The sequence below is a fragment of the Aquarana catesbeiana genome, linkage group LG01, assembly GCF_042186555.1.
Source record: "Aquarana catesbeiana isolate 2022-GZ linkage group LG01, ASM4218655v1, whole genome shotgun sequence".
In the NCBI taxonomy this organism is placed as follows: domain Eukaryota; kingdom Metazoa; phylum Chordata; class Amphibia; order Anura; family Ranidae; genus Aquarana; species Aquarana catesbeiana.
In genome coordinates, this window is record NC_133324.1 from 611,847,302 (window position 1) to 611,864,973 (window position 17,672).

Sequence of the window (17,672 nt, forward strand, 5' to 3'; positions counted from 1 at the left end):
TCAGCAGATCATTAAGGGGATAGCGCAGCACATGATTTATTTATTTATCTGCAATTGAAACACAATAATTTGCATAATGTTTGTCATGTTGTACTGACGTTAATGGCCTGTGGATTGAGAAAACAGAGGGGAGTGAACCTGACATAGTAAATTAAATGTCAGTTTCCTACCCTTCTGCTGTTCACATAGGTTACATAGGTTACTGTGACAGAAACAGGGTCTGGCACATTTTGGATCATTTGTATGCTTTGCATTTCTCTACCAAAAGGGTTACCAACTGCAAATAGTATTAATAAACAGTGCTATATTTTTCAGATAAAAATACCTTTGTGATTTAGTGTTATGTTTTACACTTTCACATGTCCCTTTTACCACAGTAAACAAATTTGAACTGTTTCACTGGTATTGTGTAAATTTCTTATTATTAGTGACGGTTGCTAAAAATGATTGAACCCAGGGCGTGAGAGGTGATGGAGGATTTGCAGAGTCGGGGAAACCAGTGGGGTATAGATTCTATCAGCGGCTCTCACGAGGGTAGTGCTACATACACAATGCGGAGAATTAACCCCTTAGGTTTACTGCATATACAGACTGATTTTACTGTTGTGGGTTTAGTAACACTTTAAGGGGCAGCTTAGTGCCAGAAGCCACTCTACATCTCTAGCTTGGGACAGAAGCAGCCAGGTGCTTTAGCATTCCTGCAAGGAGCAGCAACTTCAGTTGGAACTCTTTGTTTTAGCTGTGCCATCAATTTAACTGCCATCTCATGGGAGGGCAGTACTGTTCAAGTTAGTACTTAGCAGCCAGAGAAATTGGCAGTTCTACAGTTCTGGGCATCCCATGCCTTCCTATTCCCTATCCAAGTGTATCCCTTTAATAAAAAAAAAATAAGATAAAAAATCACCTGGACTGATTATTGGGCCTGTGAGAAAGTTGCAAAATTCCTGTTGACTGGCTGTGTGTAAGGGGAAGGCCTGAAAAATCCAGCAGCTTCTGCAGGGGTAGCGCTACATTTGTTCCCTGCATCCCAAATCAGCTACTTTCTAGTTTAACTTTACTATTTCAAAAGAGGGGTTTCAGAAGGCACTCAGGTGTGATTTCATTTAATCACCAACTTCCATATGAATAATAAGATTAAAACATTGGTCAACAAATGTTTTCCATTCAAACCATTCAAACACGTATCCCTGTATAACCTAGGTAAAATTACTGAATAAAGGGAACTCAACTTGTGAGCTCCCTTTGAACATTGCTTTTGAAGTTTTATCTTATACAGTATGTGAATGAACACAGAGATCCAGCTAAAGTGAAGTAAACACTTGAATGTGATGTCCCAGATAAGCAGCAGAGTCGGTCTACCTGCATTCCTCAGAAGGAAACACAAGGGCCCCACACTTCTATATTTGCTTGTTAGTTTTACATTTTATTGGTCACCTCCCTAGTCAATGGATGAATGTGGTGGTAATGATGAGTCCCTGCCCAGAGGACTAGCTGATGGTTGAGAGGTGATATAGGAAACTACATTGGTATACCATGAGAGACGAGTCACTCCCTGGACTGTGCAAGATAGCAGATGTGTGGTCATTAAACTGGATATACAGAATACCAAATCATTTGTTACCACATATACAGTATATGTTGCTTAAGCATGTAGTTAGCTGTTTGCCTGGAGTTCCAATTTAACCCAGTGATGACTTCCGTTTTAGAAAACCAATGCTGTCTTTTACAGTGATTTAGTTGCTAACCTTTTGGTTCTTTTGCACTCTTCTCACTATAAATTGACTGGTTCTCCGATAATTTTTAACCATTGTTTTTTCACTTTGTTCTTATGTAACACCCTGGTCCTAAACAGGACTGCTAATAAATCTAGTTGTGTTATGCTAGGTGGTAACTAGCCTGGCTAATTGGTAGTTTTGATCAGACTGTCCTAAGTCTGAGTTTAGTTTGTGGTCTCTCTCTTCTGTCAATAGGTAGCACTGTTGCCTTTGGCATTAGGATGATGGATTACAGTGAATTCAGGTGATGGGTAAATAAGTCATCTCAGCCAATCAGCAGGAGTTTCTTCGGCAGCTAAGCATGCTGGGATAGTCTATTTATTCAGAAGGAGTCAGGTGATCAGAGTTCTTCTCGCCCTTGGCTGCGGCCTGGGTGGATGTGTGTCGAGTAACTCCTGGTTGCTAGGCCTGAAGCCTGAGGCCTATCCAGGAGTCATACTGGCTGCTAGGTCTATCTAAGGCCTATCCAGTAGTTCAGGGTTCCGCAAAAGAGGAGCAGCAAAGGTTAAGCCCAAAGCCTGGGGTGGAACCGCGTGTGTTAGAGGCTCAGCCCGAGGGTAGCCTGAGGTAAAGGAAAAGCAGTTGCTGCAAAGGGACGACCACTCCTGTTACCAGAGGCAAGCTTGGAAGGGATGAAGTTCTGAAGGAGTACCAGAGCAGACACTATACTAGCCGGGGACGGTGAAGTAAGTGGGAAAGCTTCAGTGGAGACTCATCCAGGAAGACAGCAGGTAGCTGTGAGTAAAACTTGAAGGTGTACGGCGGGTAGCTGTAAGTAAAGTTTGCAGATAAGTACAGCGGTTAGCTGTGGGTAAAGCTCGATGGATCCAACAGGTAGCTGAGAGTCCAAGAAGTCTAGTGAGAGAGACAGCGAGTTGAGCTTAAGAATCTACAGTGGGATACTGTGAGTTAAACTGAAAGATCTACAGTAGGATACTGTGAGAGAAGTTGTTGCTATAGGAGACAGCAGTTGCTACAAGATACAGATTGCTGCATGCAGCTTAAAGGCCCTTTATCTGTATTGCTGTCTGCCTAGTTATTTTTTTGTCTACAGAGTTTGCCTAATTGCTATAGCATTTGCCTCCCACCGTTCCTGTTAAGAGAAATAAAACTCTCTTTGTTCATTTTTACAAAAAGTGACTGGCTCCCAATCTTTTTACCTTGCACCACACCCACTATGCCTAGTAACCTGCACCCTGAGGAAGAATGTCAGTTCTCCCTGCCTCTGGGGGTCACGATCAGGCCCTTGGAGGTCGGGGAGACTGTTCCTTTTTTTTACTGGAAAGCACACTTTTCCTATCTGTGTATATATAGCACACAGGATATATGAATTACTATATAACCCATTGTGCATACATGCATGTCATGTAATAATGCTATGAAACATAATCCAATATAACATCAGTGTACAGAGTGTGTACTTTCTTTTTTTACAAACTAGCAAATATGTGCCCATCCTGAATGGGTTAATTAAGTATGAATGATTTTTGGGTTATGAGCGATTCATAATACACTGGTGTAACGCTTACCCCTGGAGGGGCCACTGATAATATACCCAGGTCTCCCACGATAGTATAGAGGCTGCCAGTCACAAGGACAGTTCTATGCACACCAACAATTCAGGCTCAGTCTAGGGAATGTCTTTTTAAAATTTATTGCGGAATATCTAGAACAAGAGAAAGGCTTATGGTCACAGGATACTCCAAAATGTTAATAGCACAGACAGATTTCTTAGTAGTAAATCCTCACAGGAGCACGAACACACTACAGTACCAGATCAGGTCTTACTTGCAATGTCTCAGGAGCTGTCTGCCACCTAGCAGGCACAGGTAGATCCTCAATGAGGGACATAAAAGATCCTTCTCCAGGCCAGGACTTCAGGACAGTGCCCTCCGAGAGAGGCGCCAAGGAACCCAGTATAGTGTAGTAAGTTGATTTATTGGAAAGAAAATAATAAAAACTGTATAATTATACACTTACATGGGTGAAGCAACGAAAGGCATGTCACAATGGGATTAGTCCATATCCGCAGGAAGGTGGATAGCTCAAATCGCTGTAGGCTGGGGGGAGAGAGCCGCTGGAGGTGTGGGAAGAAGAGCCACCTCTGGGAGCAGTAAACAAAGCCATTGGAGAGCCAGAAGCCGAAGCCGAAGCCACAGCCACGGGTGTCAACAGTGAGATTTAGAGAACCAAATCTGCACTGGTGGAATCTGCCATGCAGGGAGGATTGGATAGCCTGGTGTGTGTATAGATAAACAGCTCCAGAGCACACAACACTCCCACGGTGGTGCTTCCAGGCTGTTCAGGCTGTATGAGGACACAGTGATGAGGGAACCTGATGTAAAGGGGCACTGTGTTGGGGACACCTGATGTACAGTATATGGGCACTGTGATGGGAACACCTGATGTATGAGGACACTGTGATGAGGGAACCTGATGTATAGGAAAACTGTGGTGGTAGGAACCTGATGTATGGGGACACTGTGATGGGGATACCTGATGTATGGGGACAATGTGATGGGGACACCTGATGTATAGTATATGTGATAGGGACACCTGATGTATATGGGCAATGTGATAGGCGAACTTAATGTATGGGTACACCTGATGTATAGGGGCACTGTAATGAGAACACCTGATGTATGGGAGCACTGTGATGTGGACACCTGATGCAGGCTGGTAGGTGCCCAAGTGCATTACTTTGACCAGGGGCTTATGATGCTTTTCAGATGGCATTGAGTGGCAATAAATGCGTAGCAGTCCTCCTCCTGCTGCTGAACTTCCAGCACTGAGGGAGGGAGTCAATAGCTCTGATCTTCTGTGAGCTACAGTATAAAAGTTTTCAACAGGGATCATCCCCTCCTCACTCTTTTCTAGATTGAGGAAAGCCTGTGAATTGATTATCTGGATCTATTAAATGCCTTGGTGCTGGAAGTTCAATGACAGGAAGAGAACTTGTCATCCTTCCACAGGGGATTTGTACAGGATCCAGCTGCCTGACAGATGTGGGACTTACTTCACTTTAGGTAAGTGATGTGACTTCAGTTTTAGGAGCAAAAATATTTATTGACTAAACTTCAGCTTTAGCCTCTATGCAAGCAACCTGAAGAATGAATTGCTTTGTAGAGTGCAACCGTAGACTATCTAGAGATACGCAGATGTCTCCTCATGAACAACTAGCAGGGACATACCTGCTTACACTAAAACACATTGCTCCAGTTGTGGGACCCGCCATTACTACTGGATAATGGACTACAATATGTGGCACTTTAAGCTGTACTTTTCATCCTTACATCTAATGATATGAACAGATATGAACATTAATCGGATATTTTGATAGCCCGTATAACAGAAAACATTTTTTTTTTAAACTTTATAGCAGTTTGCTTGTTCCCATGGGGTTCAACAAAACAGGAACATTGAATTATCCAAGTTAATGCTGTAGGATGCATTTTATTGGTTTCAATAACTGACTATTTTTCTTTATTCAGCACTTTAGAAGATGACGCAGGTGACAGTTTTGAAGCAGGACACCAAACATATTATATTACTGATAGCAGTGAAATACATTTCAAGAAAATGATTTATGTCTGGGTGGAGGCAAATGAAGAAGATAAAATCTACCGCTCTGCAAATATTACTATACTTTTGAACAAAGCAGGTAAATCATAGCACAAAACAGGTTACTCTGTAAGCATATGAAACAAATGGATTTCACTGGTTTTTACACCAGTTCTGTGATAGGCCAGTGTCTAAGCATCATGGGACTTGTAGTTCCGCAACAGCTGGAGGGCCACAGGTTGAACACCCTTAAGCTCGGTCTAAAGTATGGCTGTATATGATATAAATATATTGATATAATTATGTCTTAGCATTATGTTATTTAAGCAATAAATAACTACTATAACCATGTCACAGGCAACTGTCAAATAAATAAACAGGGTATATTTACTGATTCCCTCTGCATAGCCTCTCAAAAAAGTGGGAGTCCAAAGAAAACCTTTTCTCCAATACATGTAAATCTGTCTATTTAGGGCTAAAACTTGGTTTGGACAAAGTAATGTTTTGGTGCATCGGTGCTATACACTATTACCCCCGAAGGAGCTGCTGATGTGTTGGGTCCTCTGTTCCTGTGTCCACAATTCTTCACTTTCTGATTCATCAGGTTGGGCTGAGGAAACAGTTGCAAATATCTGTATGTATACTGTGTGTATATATATATATATATATATATATATATATATATACCATATATATATATACCATATATATATATATATATATATATATATATGGCTCCACTGCCGTTTTCCCTTAGTTGGAATGGCGGCTCGTGCACCCAATCCAATGGACGAATCGGCCTCGGGGGGGGCAGACATTGTGGGCTCCCTGGACAGGTAAGTGTCCTTATTAAAAGTCAGCAGCTACATTGTTTGTAGCTGCTGACTTTTAATTTTTTTTTTTTGCGGCTGAAACACCGCTTTAAGAGCTATGAGCGGTAGTGACGGTTTGACGTCGCTTCTGCCCTGCAATGGTATTTAGACGGGTGGGGGCCATCTTCCCTTCACTCATCTCTATACCACACACGGAAGGACACCGGAGCGCGGCGGGAGGGCCCCTCTCCCGCCGCCGATAAAAGTGATCTCGCAGCGAGTCCGCCGCAGAGACCACTTTTATCTGAAAGCGGACCACCCGCTGAAGAAGAGGATACCAGGGTTATGGTAGCTAGCTGCTGCCATAACAACGATATCCCTCTTCAAAATAGCAACGTATAACAACGGCGGGCGATCCGTAAGTGGTTAAAGATATACTACATCTGTGAAGAATCAAACAACAGCAAACAGTAGTAGTTTAGTAATTAACCAATAAAATTAACAGGCTACAAACATTGATTGATTAATAGTCCACCTCTTTCTTAAACCTGTACTGGTTAGCCTAACGAAGGGGGTGACTTATAGATGATCACCTCAGCAACAGACAGCAATCAGCAGTGACTTTTGAAATGATAGTATTTCCTCAGCATGTTACCCGTTTATTATATTTAAGATTTAATATCTCAAACATATGATGTGGGTTAAATGAGAGTTCTTTGACCAAGAGTGAAAACTTTAACACAATAACAATATTTATTGGTAAGTACCGGTAGTTGAAAGTCTAATACAAAAATCTATCTATAGTCTACACCAAGGAAGAAAATATTAGGCTAAAATAAGAGGATTACATGAAGGAATGCAGAGTATATTCCTTAAAACATTAATCTACAAGCATATTTAGTTACAAGTAAAAGGGCAGACCGTTCCCATAATTACCCATTTCTCACCAAGGTCCCATTCTGATGGCTGCTCTACCATAAAGAGAGAGTTTCCTCCCATCTAGTCTGTGTATATCAATACAGGCTGATGCCTCATTGGTTGGCATAGCGTGACTTCTGATTGGTTAGCTTCCCTATACTTTGCCTAAGTCAGCCCCCTTTAATGCAAATCCTTGTGAGCCAGAGATTGACTTGAATTTTCCAGAGAAATTAAAAATTGGTCTCCCTTCATTGCATATCCCAGCATGGGATCCTTTGAAGTGAGTTTGTGTAAAACAATGAGGTTTGAATCCCATTGTTTGTACACAAAAGCCTGGGCCCCATCTTGTCTGGTCTTCTCACAGATATGTGTGAAGATACTATCTTCTGGCCTGCATAGATACAAGCTAAATTATATATATATTCCTAATTACAATATTTTACAGCTATTAATGGAGATTTCACATAAACTCATAAGGCAACAAGCAGAAGTTGTTTTAACCCATTCTTTCAATAATGTTTTTCCCCATGACTAATAGAAATTTGAGAGAATTTCAACCAACTTTTCATTATGCCTGAAACTGGATGAATTGATTATATTGGACATTCTTACTGTTGCTGTGGGGGAAGTGCATCTTTCAAATTACCTATTTATTTACTGTACATTGGCCACAAGCAAGAAAAAAATGTCACCCATTTTTTAAAAGCAGTATTATTGTACCAAAGTACCCGTTTGCCTACCATGATCAGGAGCAGGTGAATACCTCTGCTTCCCTCTCTCAGCAGCTCAGATAATCCACACCTAATGAGGCAGAGGTAGCTGGGCTGCCAGGTGGGAGGCCCTTTCCTGTCAGAACCAGCGTATGGGCATTCAGGCAGTAGCCGAATAGCAGCTTCTCCAGAAAACCCAGCTACTGTGGAAAGTCCCTCCTCAATTGTTACCAGATATTAGCTAGGTTTCTTCTACTGCAACTACTACCCAATAACAGCTAATGGAAACAGCCCCCTTTCTCTGGTTCGTGTTCTGAACAGCCCAACAGTAGCAGATACCCAGTCTCTAATATTTTTCCCATATGGCTGTCCTGGCCCTCCAGGAACACTTGGAATGAAACATGTCCCTGTCACCAGAACACGATTTTAGGGGCAGGTCCCACATGACCACCAACACCTGGTTAATCAAACATGGGAAAGGGCAGTATAGTACCCACTGCGCACTGGGTGAAGCTTTTGGCTTCAAGGAAGGATGTAGCAAGGAGAATACCACTGGAGCTGCTTCATTTACTGGTAAATTCCACCAGCTCAACCCCTACATTGTCCCCATCCTCATCCTATGACTGCATCTCCAGGGACATCTCCTCTATGTCATTGCCTGCGAGCCCTCACAAGCGCAACAAGGGCCTATGCCACTTCTCAAACCAAACATTTAAATCATCTGCCTGGCTTAGAGCTGTTGGTGACTCTGCAGGCCCAGAATGAGAAGTGGTTGTCTCTTGCCACCTTCAGCAAGACAAGGTTATATGGGAAAACTGTTCAAACTTGCTGGCTGCCCTACACGTGGAGAAGATTACACATGTGCCTTACCTGGCCCATGGCTTCAACTTGTTTGTTCAGCAATTTCAAGGCAAGTAATCAGGATGGCGCGACCTGGTACGCTAGACCAGGAGGGTTTGCAAATGTCTTTACTGCTCCTACCTTGCCACAGCTCACACAGTGGAATGCAGTGACTTTAATTAACTGCCACCAACAGATATTTGACATCCCACATGCTGCAATTCTATGTTGTGTATCCAGGAGCTGGCTAATATTGCCTGCTTTAACAGTAGACACAGAGTCACGACCTGTGCTACAGGGAGAAAGAGAGTCATACAGTAGCATCCACTTCCAGCCACCTCTGGTCATCCAGCAGTACCCTGGAAGCCGCTCTCGTCACATCTACACCAGATCCTGCTGGGCTGTAGCTCAGCTTGACACGAGATCGTGCGCCACCCCTTGAGCTAGGCTCTGCAGAGACCTGCTGTGGAGTAATCACACCACTTCTCATCACGGAAGATCGCTGTGATGGGTGAGCGGGCACCTGCCCATTTTTCTCTACAAAGGGACACTGCATGCAGGCACCATAGTTGTTTCTCTGAGTAATCTGTAGGAGAACTTTGTGCTACACTTACTTCCAGATGAGCAGCCACAGTGTTCACCCTGCTCACCCAGACACTGCAAGCCTACTCTATCTCATCCTGCTTGTCAAACCGCTTCAAGTGAATCATTAAAGAGCTAGCTGAAGACACAAGACATCTTCTCTTTTTGAGAGACTACAACACACCCCCCCCCCCCCAAAAGGGATAAGTGCCATTGGCGCCGTGAAGGCCCAAGTTTACACTCAGGTCCCTACTCACTGAAAGAGCAAGTTTTAAGACTTAAGGGTCATATTGTTTAAACTGAATTGAATACCGTATCCATATGGTTCTTGCGACTGTGGTGCTGGGATATAGAGGGGAGTGGTCTGACATAAATAGGGTCATTCCCCTGCCCTTCTTCAGCCTGTACCCATAGATCTCAACTGAAACAGAGTCTGTTGATCTTGTGTAAGTGTTCAGTAAAATATTGCAATCAGTTATTGTTTCTTTTTGACAGTTCTGCCATCAAGGTTATTTGTCATAGTAAATTTTCTGCAAGTGACAAGTTTATGTCACTGGATTCTAATGCTCTTAATATCTCAGTAAACAAAATTCAACTGTTTCACTTGATTGTGTGTGTCTCTAAGTGTTTTCGGTCACAACAAGAATGTCGGAACCCAGGGCGTCAGTGGTGTCAGAGGACTTGCAAGGTCGGGGCAACCAGTGGGGTACAAATCCTTTAAGAGGCCCTCACAGGGGGTAGCACTATAGTGGTATATGCTACAGAGGTTTTACCAGCAACAGTGAGCCATAAATAATTACTTGTCACACTACAAGTTGAGGGCCAGGCTTAGGGAGGTTGGTGTCCCCCTTCCCAGCAGTGACTGCTGGTTATCTGCTCTATTTTGTCCTCCTTTGAGTAGGTTGCAAGAATAGTGATCTATGAGCAGGTTGGAATAAGTGACACCATCCCCTTAGTCTTATTTGCAGACTTGTTATGTGGAGCTTTAGGCACCTGATGCCGGTTTCTCACAGCCGACAGCTGCCCATTGGATAATGTAAAGGGAGGATCAGGCAGCAGGAAATGGAGGAGGAACATTTAGGGCAACCTCCCTTTCTCTCTGTCCACTGGTTCCCCTACTTACACAGAGAAGACAGGAGAAGAGGGAGGGTTGGGAGCTGGGGGGGGGGGGGGACAAGCTTAACAGGGGACATTTCAGTGCACTGTATATATAAAATGGTAAAAAAAAGTGTAAAAACAGGGAGCACAAAAACACCAACCCACATTCCCTACACCATATTTTCCCATTTTTCCTAAATACAAATTTAGCTACAGCCATTCGATTTTGGTAGGTACATTTTTCATTTTGTACACTTAGATGTAGTAATTTTTTATTACATTTTTGTAGTTTTTACGTCTGTTCAAGTCATTAATGGTACAGGTTTCTAGTTTTCAGAGCTCACAATTTTCATAGGATACATACACTACAGTATGTTAGCATTGTAGTAATATTCTTTTTGAGCATAAAGGCATGATGAATATTTTGCAAAAAATAAAAACAGAATAATAACATTGAAAAATTTCCCCTCTATATATTAGTAAAGCTGGACCCACCAGACTTGAAAAATGTATCAATGGAAAAACATGGCAAATCTGTGACTGTTCACTGGACAAGAACTGATCGATTTTCAGATTCTATGGAAACGATAAAAGAAATACAGTACAAACTTAGGGAACATTCATTTGTTACGGTAAGATCTCAGGGGTTTTATTCTAATCACATGGCATAGAGGCATGGCGATTTATATAGTCTTGCACTTCTTTGTTTTTGTATTATTCTATTCCAAAGTGATGGCAGATTTTAAGATTGATAGTATGTTTTCATACAGAAGTTGTGGATCATTTTTTTCTGCAATACAACCCTTGTGCAAATGTTTTTGTTACGAATTGAGTGAGAAATACAAGCCTTGTTGTGTTTTTACTGCTGTCTGGGGCTCTGTTTCTCCTCATTACTGTCATAGTGACAATGGTTTTAAAAAACAGAAAGTGAGGGAAAATCTGCAAAAGAGACACAGTATGAAAAAAAAACCTAACAGGGGTTCTAATCTTCTGTGCATATTTTTTTTCATTCTGTGTTATTGTTGGAGAATTTCCCCTCACTTTCTGTCTGGTGAAACCATTTTCACTGGGACAATGAGAGCTCAGCAACACCAAAAGACCCGGAAGACCACGGAAAACAACTGTGGTGGATGACCGAAGAATTCTTTCCCTGGTGAAGAAAAAACCCTTCACAACAGTTGGCCAGATCAAGAACACTCTCCAGGAGGTAGGTGTATGTGTGTCAAAGTCAACAATCAAGAGAAGACTTCACCAGAGTGAATACAGAGGGTTCACCACAAGATGTGAACCATTGGTGAGCCTCAAACCAGGAAGGCCAGATTAGAGTTTGCCAAACCACATCTAAAAAAGCCTTCACAGTTCTGGAACAACATCCTATGGACAGAGGAGACCGAGATCAACTTGTACCAGAGTGATGGGAAGAGAAGAGTATGGAGAAGGAAAGGAACTGCTCATGATCCAAAGCATACCACCTCATCAGTGAAGCATGGTGGTGGTAGTGTCATGGCGTGGGCATGTATGGCTGCCAATGGAACTGGTTCTCTTGTATTTATTGATGATGTGACTGCTGACAAAAGCAGCAAGATGAATTCTGAAGTGTTTTTGGCAATATTATCTGCTCATATTCAGCAAAATGCTTCAGAACTCGTTGGACGGCACTTCACAGTACAGATGGACAATGACCCGAAGCATACTGCGAAAGCAACCAAAGAGTTTTTTAAGGGAAAGAAGTGGAACGTTATGCAATGGCCACGTCAATCACCTGACCTGAATCCTATTGAGCATGCATTTCACTTGCTGAAGACAAAACTGAAGGGAAAATGCCCCAAGAACAAGCAGGAACTGAAGACAGTTGCAGTAGAGACCTGGCAGAGCATCACCAGGGATGAAACCCAGCGTCTGGTGATGTCTATGCGTTCCAGACTTCAGGCTGTAATTGACTGCAAAGGATTTGCAACCAAGTATTAAAAAGTGAAAGTTTGATGGATGATTGTTAATCTGTCCCATTACTTTTGATCCCTTAAAAAGTGGGAGGAACATATACAAACTGTTGTAATTCCTACACCGTTCACCTGATTTGGATGTAAATACCCTTGAATTAAAGCTGAAAGTCTGCAGTTAAAGCACATCTTGTTCGTTTCATTTCAAATCCGTTGTGGTGGTGTATAAAGGCAAAAAGATTAGAATTGTGTCGATTTCCCAATATTTATGGACCTGACTGTATAAGGAATGGAGAGGCAGAGACATGTCTATTGATGGAACATCTGAGAACAAGGAGCCCTGAGTGTGCAATATTGTCGAATAGCATGCAATATTACTATATGGGATAATGTTTCCCCACAAGGGTCTCTGCCTACCGGATACCTATTAGGGAAGAGATGCATTATACTGGGTGTAAGGAATTAAATTAAGGTTACTATACCCGTAGTTGGTTAAAAGTAGGGTGCGTACCTTTCTACCCCTGGCTGGGACACTTCTTATACCCCAATGTGCGCCCAAATCTACCTTTTGGGGGGCTTGGACCACTACTCCCACTCTCTCCATATGAGATCGATCATTACTGTATTTTTACTTAAATCAATTTTAATGTTCAAAAGCTCCTGAAGAAGCGTATGACATGAGAAACTGGTCGAGCAATGAGGAACTATTTTAGCTGGACATCACCATCCCTCAGTTAGCCACCTCTTGATACCTGATAACTAGGAATTCTAGTTGTTCGTAGCATTGTGTATGTACTGTAACCACCTGGGGCCTCCTAACCCATAATCTGTGGATTTTTTGGTGATACCAGTTAAATATTTGGCTTTTTAATAACATAAATTAAACAAATTCTTGTTTTTTTTCCTTATTTGTTGTATTTTTTATTCTTTATTTTTCATTTTCAATTAAATATATATCTTTCTATAAACTTACTTTGAGTGTGGTGCCATTAAAGTCCTAAATCCCCTCCCTCTATGCTATATCTTGATTCAGGGACGAGGCACAGTATATACCCCTCCATGTCCACAGTACCACTCTGTGGTGACATGACTTTCTGAAATTACAGCTTTAAAGTATAGCTAAACCTAAAAACCCAACTGAAATATTTTGCAGCTTGCCAGTTCTTAGCTGTGGTGACTGCATTGATTTCCATTTTTCAGGTTTGCAGGTTCTTTAGCATTTCCTGAGATGCACTGAAAGCAAAACAAAGTTATCTTTCTTCTGTAAACTACTAATCCCATCAACCTCCATGCAATGGAGATGAACAAAGGCAGCAATGGAGGAGTGAACATGTAAGGACCATTTAAACAATGGGAGCTGCACCATCCTGGATTCTCTACTAGTTTGTCAGTTAGGGAAGCAATTTAGCATAAACATAAGTAATGGGATAGAGTCTGGGTATGAAGGGTAGGTGAGTTGGGGTAGTCACAGCTATCAACTTGCTGGAATGAAAGCGCACTTATGATGTGAGTAAAAGAGATATTTGTTACACTTCCTCTTGGAGGCAGCAATGATTTAAACAAGACTCCTAAAGCCGCGTACACACGAGCGGAATGTCCGACAGAAAAAGTCAGATGGAAGCTTTTCATCATCTATTCTGATCATGTGTAGGCCTTATCGGACTTTTTTTTTTTTTTTTTTAAATTCTGACGGACCTAGAAATAGAACATGTTCTAAATATTTCCGACGGAACCAATTCCTATCGGAAAAACCGCTCATCTGTATGCTGTTCCGACGGACCAAAAACGATGCATGCTCTGAAGCAAGTACGAGACGAAAGCTATTGGCTACTGGCTATTGAACTTCCTTTTTCTAGTCCCGTCGTACGTGCTGTACGTCACCGCATTCTGGACAGTTGGAAAAATCCAGCAGGAGCTACAGAGTATAAAAGAGAAGAGAGGCGCCTCTAAGTGTTGCAATATGGTTACATTTAACTGCTTCAGCCCCGGAAGATTTTACCCTCTTCCTGACCAGAACACTTTGTGCGATTCAGCACTGCGTCGCTTTAACTGACAATTGCACGGTCGGCGACGTTGCACCCAAACAAAATTGACGTCCTTTTTTTCCCACAAATAGAGCTTTCTTTTGGTGGTATTTGATCGCCTCTGCAGTTTTTAATTTTTGCGCTATAAACAAAAAAAGAGCGACAATTTTGAAAAGAACTCAATATTTTTTACTTTTTGCTATAATAAATATCCCCCAAAAATATATAAAAAAACATTTTTTTCCTCAGTTTAGGCAGATATGTATTCTTCTACATATTTTTGGTAAAAAAAAAAATCGCAATAAGCGTATATTGATTGGTTTGCACAAAAGTTATAGCGTCTACAAAATAGGGGATAGTTTTATGGCTTTTTTAATATTCATTTTTTTTTTTTACTAGTAATGGCGGTGATCTGCGATTTTTATTGGAACTGCGACATTATGGCAGACACGTTGGACAATTTTGACACATTTTTGGGACCATTGGCATTTTACAGCGATCAATGCTATAAAATTGCATTGATTACTGTAAAAATGTCACTGGCAGTGAAGGGGTTAACCACTAGGGGGCAGCGAAGGGGTTAAGTGTGTCCTAGGGAGTGTTCTAACTGAAGGGGGGATGGGACTGTGCAGGAGAGATGACAGATTGTGTCTGTATGAACAGATGATCTGTCTGTTCTCCCCTCAGAGAACCAGAAACTGTGTGTTTACACACACAGGTCCCGGTTCTCGGTGTGCCCCAAGTGATTGCGGGATCCCGGCGGTGATCGCAACCGCTGGGCACCCGCATCGGCACGCACGAGCCCCCTAGTGGCGATTCGCGCAGCCGAGCCATTTTGCCGCAGTACAGCTGCGGTGGCTGGTCGGCATGCGGTTAATGAAGGTACAACATTTAGCAACTCACATGGTTGATGATTAAAACAGGCATCCGGGGTAAAGCTGTCCACATGGACTGTCCTCTGCACCACCGGTTCCCACTGTTGTCAGTTTGCAATGTGACCGGGAAGACTACCCTGCAGTAGAGCAATCTGAAAGAGTGGCTTGAAGCGCTCATGGAGCACAGCGTGGAAGGGATGATGTCGATGGCGATATGGAGGATGGTCTATGTAACCATCTTGCTACACTTAGAGGCTCCTCTCTTCTCTTTTATTATACTCAGTTGTGACAAGACACAACTTGTATAGCAAGACATCGCTTGTATATCAATTCAATGTTTATAAAAAAAGTGTGCTTGTCTTGCAACATGCTCTCAAACCAAGTTACTCTCAGCCCAAGGTTGTACTGTACATGAAATGGAAAAGGAAGTGTAGAATGAATCCTTCAAGTAAGTTTAAGGAAATCGTGCTTCCTTTTCAAGGAGTGTAGCATCTTTTGGATCTCAGAAACAGATGACAAGTCCAACAGAGTACCATTTGTACAAAATAATACTATTACCAGAAACCCTATGAGTTCCTTTAGAATACTGAATTCTTCCTTTCATGAATTCACCAAGAATATAGAGAACATATGCAGCATATACAGCATGTCCGATCTATGTATGCATCTATGTGTTTTCCATGCATGTGCATATACTGTATATATATAAATAGTACTGTGCAAAAGGTTTCAGCAGGTGTGAAAAAAATGCTGTAAATGAAGAATGCTTTAAGAAATAGAAGTGTTAATAGTTATTTTTATCAATTAATCAAATGGGAAGTAAATGAACAGAAGAGAAATCCATATCAAATCAATATTTGGTGTGACCACCCTTTGCCTTCAAAACGGCATCAATTCTTCAATTCTTCTAGGTACACTTGCACACAGTTTTTGAAGGAACCAAGGAAACCGGGCTAAGCAATTCAAATATACACAAAAACATAGGTACTGAGGTGCAGAAAAATGGCATCAGGTTCTCTGGACTGATGACTCAAAATGTTTAATATTTGGCTGTAGCAAATAGTTTGAGTTTGACCTGAATTTGAATTTCAACAATAATCACCAGTTACCAGCCTTTGTTTTCTACTCTTCCAATATATTGAATTCTTTTTATAATTCTTTAAATAATTGAAAGATTTTGTTATGGCTAGCTTGGGTGTAAGTTTGCTTCATACTTGCATTTTTACACAAATTTAGTATACAAGCCGCTTTGAACTTTTCAAGCCAGGGTGAGTTTGGGAGAACAGTAGTAGAGTAGAGGACTATATAGAACTATGGGATGTCCTGATTAAAACATTTTGGAAAAACGGATATAAAATGGAGACCTTAAAACAGGCCCTTACTAGTAATAACAGGAGGCGTTCATTAAACCAATGATAAAGGCCAGACATTGCAAATGTAAATCTGAACCCCATTTAAATCAAGAGTGGGGTGAATTAATCTTGAAAATTAATTTTGCCAATCTTTAAGGCTAATAGGAAAGGGCTTGTAAAAAAGAGGTCATATGAATCTGGACACTGTCATGAGGGACATGTACCAATGCAAAAAATATTTAAAAAAAATACTGTACAGTGGGGAGGGGGTTCAACTTTTAATAAGACTTTAGGGTGAAATGAAAAAAAAAATACCAATCATTTCAATTACATATGTATAAGCTGCATATATTGTTATGGAACAACACAATTAGTTAGTGACACCATATACTGCATCACATATTTTGCATGGGTAACTGATCTTTTTACTTTTTCGTTCTTGTTTGGCTTGAATAAAACAGCAGCAACTCAATCTGGTTCAATACAGCTTGAAAGCAATGGCTTTTTATAGGTTGTTTTAGCTTTTTTTCAGAAGTAATAGGCCTGAATTGAATAGTGGAAGTTGGAGCCACAACACATCTAAAGCCCTCAACTTCGTACAAATTGGCCAGGGACACAAAAGTGGGATAGTATAGTTTTGAGCTTCCTTTTTTTGCATTACCATACTGCACTTTAAAAGTGTAATAAAATGTTAAAAAGAGTGCACAAAAAAAAACTTTAAAAGCACAACCCCACTATCACTTGACCCCATAGCATCCCTCCGTCCCCAAGAATTTAAAAAATATACCAGCTATATCACATCAGGTAGGTGTTTGGCGTCCGAGCATTATGCAAGCATTTGTATAGGCAAAAAATAGAAAGAGCTCTGCAATGTTGGTCTTTTTTACATACTTTGCTAACAACGGTGCCTTGTGGTCTGCAGGCTCTACCTCCAGTGTATCAGCTGTGGTAAAAGTGTCAGCCATGCTGCTTGGTGTGAGCAACACCTCATGAGACAAGCTGGCAGCAAAAGACACATCAAAAGAGCATAGAAGCAACTTTATTTTAGTGTGCTGCGAATGGTCCATTTTCCTCCTCCTTCTGAAGGGTGCAAAGTAGCCACTTTCTTTTAGAGTGTTGCTAATACACCATTTCTTCTTCCTCCGACAGGTCACAAAGCAGAAATTTTATCTTGAGGATGCTAAT

General features: G+C 41.5%; 1 protein-coding gene across 2 annotated transcripts in view; it reads left to right on the forward strand.

Moving 5' to 3' along the window:
* Positions 1 to 17,672, forward strand: part of IL12RB1 (interleukin 12 receptor subunit beta 1) — a 144,179-nt gene that overhangs the window by 23,866 nt on the left and 102,641 nt on the right. For both annotated transcript variants that reach the window (XM_073599691.1, XM_073599697.1), the window contains exons 3-4: positions 5,267 to 5,436; positions 10,777 to 10,928. In XM_073599691.1, coding sequence (XP_073455792.1) covers positions 5,267 to 5,436; positions 10,777 to 10,928 — 322 coding nt within the window. The remainder of the gene's footprint in view (positions 1 to 5,266; positions 5,437 to 10,776; positions 10,929 to 17,672) is intronic.